At 52.6% G+C, this 7926-nt stretch overlaps 1 protein-coding gene across 8 annotated transcripts in view; it reads left to right on the top strand.

Annotated features, from left to right (window-relative positions):
- Positions 1–7926, top strand: part of GRAMD1B (GRAM domain containing 1B) — a 154664-nt gene that overhangs the window by 125992 nt on the left and 20746 nt on the right. For all 8 annotated transcript variants that reach the window (XM_032472692.1, XM_032472691.1, XM_032472696.1 and 5 more), the window contains 5 exons: positions 1504–1588; positions 2138–2241; positions 2994–3089; positions 4339–4419; positions 6375–6490. In XM_032472692.1, the coding sequence (XP_032328583.1) occupies positions 1504–1588; positions 2138–2241; positions 2994–3089; positions 4339–4419; positions 6375–6490 (482 nt within the window). The remainder of the gene's footprint in view (positions 1–1503; positions 1589–2137; positions 2242–2993; positions 3090–4338; positions 4420–6374; positions 6491–7926) is intronic.

Genomic DNA, 7926 nt, shown 5'->3' with positions numbered 1-7926 from the left:
CCCTCTAGCACAGGTGGTCACTTAGCTCAGGGGACCAGTGCCTGCTGCCGGTGTGGTCAGGCTGCAGCCTTGCTTTTCAGAGAGCCGAAAATGGACCGTTCAAAGCTCGTTCCCTCGTCGCCACAGCCGTATACCGGTAGATCCCCAGGAAAGTGGGCGAGAACATGTAAATGGCCAAGACCCATCTGTCACCAGCGTTAGTACAGTTTGTGTATCTGTGTGCGCCCCTCGCATAAGCGGGTCAGCGAATCGCCTGGGTGGAGTGCTTGTCTTCATGAACCATTCTTGGGTGCCTTTCAACTGTAGCACACTTTTTTTTTTTTTACGATTATAAGTTTGAAAAGAGTGGACTTCCTGTCTGTTCAACTGGCTCACAGGATTTCCAAGAAGGATTCGCTAGGGCACTTTCTGGGTCTGAGTCTGCACTGAGGCACCTGCAGGCTAGGTGGGCGCAGGGGCATCTGGCCCACGGGTGGTGGTGGGAGGTGAGCACAGGACAGGCGGCAGATGACCGCTGACCAGCTAGGGGACACTGCGCAGGGATGCTCCTCCTGGCTTAGTTTCCTCGTCAGTCACGTAAGGGTTGGATTAGATAGTCTTGTCAGGGATGGTGAGGGAATGAAGATTTGTGTACCTCTCGTTGCCAGACGTGCTTTTAAATTCTCTACTTGAATGTTTATTTTAGTTTTTTTGTTTGTTTGTTTATTTATGGATTTTTTTAAATTGAAGTATAGTTGATTGATAGTGTTGTGTTAGTTTCTGGTGTGTAAGCCTGGTGACTGAGGTATACGTATATACATTCTGTTCTTTTTCATCGTAGGTCATTTCAAGTTAGTGAGTACAGTTCTCTGTGCTATACGGTAGGGCCTTATTGTTTTTATATTTGTTTTATGGTGTTTTTTAACTCAGTCTTTGTAAAAGTGCAATGTCCCCTCCAGTTTTATTGAGGTGTGATTGGCATAGCATAGTACTAGTCTTGTGCTCTATGATTTTTTTTCCAGTCATGAATTCCAGACACAGCCAAGTGGTTACTGTGTTACCCCTGATGACAGCTTCTCGTGAGGGGTGCACTGGACACTGTCACATCCTGGGTCCTGCTGGGGGGCTGGGGGAGTCCCCTTGGGCTCCGGCTTCACTGTCAAGGTGGTGCTTCTGCTGGCAGAAGGCAGAACAGCATTAGTGGACCTAGGAGATCCCAGGAAGCTCCCTGGAGTGTCCCTCCTTCCTTTCTCCACTTGGGGTGTCCTGTGGGCCCTGCTTAGTATGTTTAACGTTTTCTCACTGATGGACACCAGATACAAAGCCTAGTGCGGTATCAGATTCTCTCCACCACACTTTTCCATACGAAGCCCCCTTTGCCTAACCTGGCCCTCTGGGGTCTGCGACATAACAGGACCTCGACTTTGCCCTATACACACACAAGCAGGTACTGCTCCTGCTCCCTCCTCCCCAGCCCCACAGAACCGGGGAGCATCCTGCTAACCTGGGCCGTTGTCATTGCAGGTGTTAAGCCCCACTTACAAGCAGAGAAATGAAGACTTCAGAAAGCTCTTCAAGCAACTTCCAGACTCGGAGCGCCTCATCGTTGGTGAGTGTGTGACCTGGGTGTGCGGGGCAGGAAGGAGGTCTGGGCATCCCGGGGGCAGCACTCAGGCTGCTTCTGACTAGAGGCTCCCCAAGTAAGAGCGTCTGTCTGGGGACAGGAGGAGAGGACACCCAGAGCACTGGCCTGCAGTGGTCAGGCTCAGGGCTGAGCCCACTTGGGTGGTAGCCCCCAGAGAGCCCCACCTGGGAGGAGTCACTGCTGCTTCTGTCACCGCAGATGGCCCAGCAGCCATAGGGCTGGGGAGCTGGCTGGGGGTGGGGGCGTTAGTTGAATTCTCTCGGCCTGTTCCACCTCTCACTTTCTCATGCCCCTGTTAGCTCATCCATTCCTCTGCCTTTAGCGCATTTCACATCCTCCTTGTTCCTGATCATGAGAAGCCAGGACTCCCTTGGCCACTAGTTCAAGTGTCCCACACACCTAGTCAGTGGTGGGCAGGGCTCCCCAGTGCTGGGGCAGGGATGGCATGCCTAATGTGTAGAGGTTTGCTGAAATGCTCCCCGTCCCTGAGCTCTGTCCCCCGTCCCACTGCAGATTACTCGTGTGCACTCCAAAGAGACATTCTTCTTCAGGGCCGACTCTACCTCTCTGAGAACTGGATCTGCTTCTACAGCAACATTTTCCGCTGGGAAACCCTGGTAAGGGCCTGGGGCTTGCCCCCATGGGCTGTCCCATTGGCTGAGGCTCAGGAAGCTGCCCCCACATTTTTCAAACTCTTGTCGACCGCAGGCTGTACCCGAGCCCCTGTGTAATTCACAGAAGCACGTGCCTGAGTCTTGAAGGGTAGATCTCCGCTACCATGCCTTCCCCTCCCTCCTTGGGTGTGCAAGAGTGTGTTAAGAGCATTTGATTTTGGCAGCTGCAGGTAAATGTTTGGCAGGAGTCACCACAGAAGGCAGAATAGTAGGGTGAAAAGGGCACTGATCTTGGGGCTCAGAACTGGCTTGTGTGCTTCCTGGGTTTATGTGACTTAAGGCTAGTCCTTTATTCTTTCTTTGCCTCTGTTTCCTAATCTTATTAAATAAATGAGAAAAGGCAAAGTAGATGACCCTAAGGTCCCACTCAGTACCAGTGTTCTGCATTTCTGTAAGTGGCAAATCGTGATGGGGCCTCTGCGTGTTTATGAGATGGGGTAGAAATGAGAAAGAAAGCTCCCTGGGCCAAGAATCAGGATATCCTGGGGCTCTTGGTGAGGCTCAGTCACTACCTTGGTCCACGGCTTCTGAAATAGGGGCTAAACCAGAAGGTCTTTGAGAAGGTCCCTTCCAGGTTGGGGAGTGCATAGATTGATCTGATTTCCTGTTTGAACTGGTTCCGTGTGAACACTGTCTGCCTGACTCTATTAATGCCTCTTCTTGCTCGTTCCATTCTGTTTCTGCGCGGATGCCAGCTGACCGTTCGTTTGAAAGACATCTGCTCCATGACTAAAGAAAAAACAGCTCGCCTCATTCCCAATGCCATCCAAGTTTGCACTGACTCAGAAAAGGTAAGTGATCTCTGACTTGCTACTCCCCAGACCCCCTACTCCTGGCTTTCTGCCCTGCAGCTGCATTTGTGTGGGGGCCTGTAGGATCGGGGGAGAGGTGGTAAGGTGACGCTGATTGCGGGAGCCAGCTCTGGGGTGGGCAGGGTGCTTGGAGTCTGAGCAGGATGAGAGTGGAGTGGCAGAACACTGGACTTGGAGCCAGAACCCCTGAATTAGGGTCTCATGACTGAAGGTACGTTTTGTAACCTCTGTGAGCCTTTGTTTTCTTGTATGTAAAATGGAGCCAGCAACGCCTATTTAATAGTCTTGAAATGACATCGTATGTTTGAAAACACTAAATCGTGAAGCACCTGACAAATATGAATTGTGTCATCATGAGCAACGGAGCTCATGGAGAGGGCCGCGGAGTCTCATGGGAAAGGGATTGTCTGTGTCGCCGATGCGGGGGAACGGCTGAAGACTGATGGCTGGGGGTGGGCTAAACGCCCCCTGCTGGACGCAGGTCTGCGGTGCCCTTGGACTCAGGCCCCTCAGTGGCAAGAACCAGGAGACTATGGGGTTAGATCGTCCTTGCTTTGAATTCTGTTTCTGGTACGAAGCGGCTTTGCAACTCCAGAAGTCGCCTAACTCGCCAGCCTGTTTCTCTTTATTGAGTATAACGTTATGTTTCTTTTCCGAGGCTTTCGTATGGTTTAAATGAAGCTGCATTTGTGAAGCACCTAGAATGTGTTCAGTAAAGTCTGGTTTTCTGTTGCTTCCTTCCCGTACATTATAAAAGGTCCCCACGAATGTGTACCCCCCATCAGAGCTGGGGTATCTTTCTGTTTTCTTTGCTGTTGTGTCCAAAACACATAGAAGAATCTGTTGAATTAATGAGTCACAGGGTGAGCGGGTGAGTGTGTTTGCCTTCTCCTTCCCGGGGGCCAGTGCCCAGCTCACCACTCACCTAGGTCCTGTAGGTCGGTGAAGGAAGTTTTTTATGGAGGTGGAAACTAAGAACCAGAAGTGGCAGCGCTGAGGAAGGTGTGGGCGAACACGCAAGGGCTTGGAGACAGCAGGGACTGAGAGGTGCCTGGTGGGCTGACCCCTTTCGTCAGAGCGCCTGTGCTGTGAGCGTGGTAACTGAGAGTCAGGAGTATTTGAAGGCAGAATCCTCGGCTTTTTTTTTTTAAAGGAAGGAGCACTTTGCCTCCATTCATTACATTGTAATCTTAACAGACACTTCTTGCCATCTTCTCTTTCAATCCAGCACTTTTTCACTTCCTTTGGGGCCCGGGATAGGACGTACATGATGATGTTCCGGCTGTGGCAGAATGCTCTCCTTGAGAAGGTGAGTCCTGCCCGGCTCCTTCCCTCAGCCCCGGGATGCTCACCCACCTAGAATGTTCTTTCCCTTGGCTGTGGGCCCACTGGAGTGACCACCCTTACTGTGGCACTGGCCAGCTCCAAAGAAACCCATGTTTCCCCCTGGTTCTGGAAGTTCCCCCGACTGCGGTGAGCGCCAGGCTGTCCAAGGCTGGTGACCCGGGCGCCGACAGCATCGTGCCCTCTCTTGTGAACAGCCTCATTGCTGCCTGGGGCCAGGCCCTTGCTGACTTCGGACGCTGTGGTCCCACCGTGGTAAAACAAACCGGGGCTTGTTTTAACCAGGTGTGGTAGGCACGCAGTCACGGAAATGACTGTCACGAAGGAAGAAGTCCTTATACTCACAGGTCCCTAGAAGCAGAGGCCGGCAGGCCACTCAGGGCCACACGAGGAAGCACCAGGCCAGTCAGGAGGCCAAGAGAGTGAGGGGGGCGCAGGGTTAGGAGCCTTCATTGTGGTTTTCATAGGGAGGAACGGGGAGAGGGGGTGAGCTGGCCGAGCAGGTTTAGGACTGGCTAGTTTGAATATTTTACCAGGCTTCGGGGTAGGGAGATTGTCTCCAGAGCAACTGTCCCTGGGGTAGTTAGTGCCAGAGAGTATGGCCTGGAGTGCAAGAGCTACAAAAGGGAGGTGACTGGGGGTGTGGGCCTGGGTTGGCTGGTCACAGAGGAAAGGTGGGCTCCCAGGCAGGGTGATTTCTCTCTCTAGGAATTAGCCAACCCTGCAAGGGGCAGGCCCTCCCTAGTCAGCAAGGCCTCAGATGTCAGAGCACCAGAAGTACAGAAAATTGGAAAGTAGAGTTAATACAGCCACCAAGTGACTACTCGAGTGTTTGAAGGGGACACTGGAAGGAGATGCAGGTGAAGGAGATGTGGCTGCAGGTGTTAGAGGATGCCCACGCAGGTGCCGGGGATGTTGAGAAACAGCCTCCCAGAGAAACACACCTAGGAAAAAAATTACATGATATAATGATAAAATATACTTAATTATAATTACACGAAAGACTTGTATGTGTTTAAACATATGTGGGTATCTGTCTTGACTCTAGCCCTAATGTATTACTATCTAAAGGAAACTGAGCAGATTTATTATTTAGAGTGTTTTCTAACCTGAAAGTCTGTAGCTCCATCCCGATCTTTGTTCTTTGACTTTCTGTTGCCTCCTTCCTGTAACTCTGACCCTCACGAGAGCCAACTTTTCTTAGGACAGTGCTTTTGAGGAGGGCACGTAGACACCGGTGAAATGAGAGAAACTGGAACTAATACACAGAACTATAAGCAAAATAATTGTAATTAAGAATAAAGAAGGAAGGATTCAGATAGTGGAGAGAGGGATGGATGCGATGACCTTTGAGACCCCTTGGACTGTGAGAGTGTAGGCTTCTTTCCAAACACAGGAACTGCCCAGCTGTGGAATGGGCCCCCTCTGAGGTCACACCTCATTCTTGGACCTGATCCATCAGGACCTACGTGGCCACTGTTAGTACAAGGAGATTTCTGCCACGTGAGGGAGGCTGGCTCAGGAGACCTGTGGCACTCGTTCTGAGTCCAGGTCAGAAGCCCTGTGGTTGCCTTGGCCCCAGCGTCGCAGGTTTATGCTGCTTAGTGCTGGGCCTCAGCCATGGAAGCAAGAGGCAGGGACTTACCATCCCCAGGGTAAGTCCTGAGTTGAGGGAACAGGCCAAGTTCCTGGCTTTGCTAAAAAGGCACGTTCTTAGGTGGAAGGCGCGTGTCTTGCTGAGATCCGGAGAGGAGGGGAGGGCGGGGTAGAGGCTGCCGTGGGCGCGGTGCTCTCCTCTCGGTTCAACCAGGGGCGGTGGGTTCGGCTTCTGCCCTCTTGGAGTCCAGCTCCACCAGTGCCTCCGTGAAGAGTGGGGTCCTGAGGAAGGAAGGGTCAGCGCCGCTCTCTTGTCCCCGGCAGCCCCTGTGCCCCAAGGAGCTCTGGCACTTCGTTCACCAGTGCTACGGGAACGAGCTGGGCCTGACCAGTGATGACGAGGACTACGTGCCCCCCGACGACGACTTCAACACGATGGGGTGAGCGGGGCAGAGGGCGGCGGCCGAGGAGCCTTGCCAGGGAGGCTTGGATGGCAGGGGAGTGGCGTCTAAGTAAGAGCCTGGGGAAGAGAAGGGGGAGCCAGGAGGGTGCCTGCGGGAAGACCCTCCCAGGCAGCGGAGAGGAAGCGGGCAGTGGGCCAAGTGAGCAAAGGGCAGAGGGGAGGAGAGGCGGTCAGGGAGGTCGGGGCTGGACTCTGAGGGCCTCTGGGCCAGCGCAGTGATTGGCTTTTCCTCAGAGTGCGATGAGGAGCTGTGGGAAGGCTTTGGACAGGTAATTGGTAAGATCTGACTTAACACTTTAGCATCACCCTGACTCCTGGGATGAAGATAGACTGAGGGCAAGTGAGGGCAGACCTGCTGAGAGGCTGTTGAATGGTTTTGGTCATTTAGATGAGAGGTGCGGGTGCTTTGGGCCAGGGGTAGCAGTAGACGTGGCAGTAGGTGGGTAGCTTCTGAATGTATTTAGAAGACAGAACCAGACATACTTAGAAGGATTTGCTGATGGGTCAGAAAGGAACCAGAGGTGGCTCTGAGGGTTTACCAGCTGGAAGGGTAGAGTTGTTCTGAACTGAGGTGGATGACACTATAAGCAGAGCAGACATGGGGGAAGAGCAGGAGCTTGACTTTCAGCACACAGAGCTGGAAAGGACTGTTAGCCACGTGGAGGTGTCACACAGGTGTTTGTGTGTGTGAAGGTGGCGTTCACGACCAGAGATGTAACCTTGGGGGTTATCAGTGGCTAGCCACGAGGTTGGCTGAGACGGCCAAGTGACTGAAGGAACATAAGGAGAAGTTCAAGGACTGGACCTGGGCGTGCTCGACAAGAGAGAGGAACAGCAGAAGAAATCAGGAAAGAACATCCAATGAGGCAGGAGGATGCTAGGAGAGTTTTGTATCCTGGAAGCCAAGGGAAGGACGTTTGCAGAAGGGGTGTCCCTGTGCACATGCTGGAACCAGCTTGCCTGAGGTTGGGAGGTAGAGGCTTGATGGTAGCATGAGGCACGGGGGACAGAGGGCAAAGAAAGAGCGTCGAGTGTGTGGTGCGTAGACCTGGGCTCGGGGACCATTTCCGACACTTCATGGTGGTATCTCTTACTCTCTGTGAGTTTGTACTTGATTAGCTCTAAAATGCGTTTGATGATTTACTCAGAGTTGTGATGCATACAGATGAGGCAAAATGTAAAGTATTAGATGCGGATGACGATGGTGATGGTGGTTTCTCCCTTGGGAGAGCCTGTGGTGGCATCACTGAAGTGTCCCTGGAAGGGCACCTGCCTTTATCTCAGGGGGTGTTTTTCCTCAGGTGTGCAATGCAGAGAAGTTTGCTAGTTACGATCTAGGATCTGGGCAGTACCAACTCGTGTCCAGAGCCCTGTCCTAGTCGCCGTGTGGGAAATTAGACGTATGCTCAGAGC

Source organism: Camelus ferus, chromosome 33 (assembly GCF_009834535.1).
Source record: "Camelus ferus isolate YT-003-E chromosome 33, BCGSAC_Cfer_1.0, whole genome shotgun sequence".
NCBI lineage: Eukaryota > Metazoa > Chordata > Mammalia > Artiodactyla > Camelidae > Camelus > Camelus ferus.
This window is presented reverse-complemented; position numbering and strand designations above follow the sequence as displayed.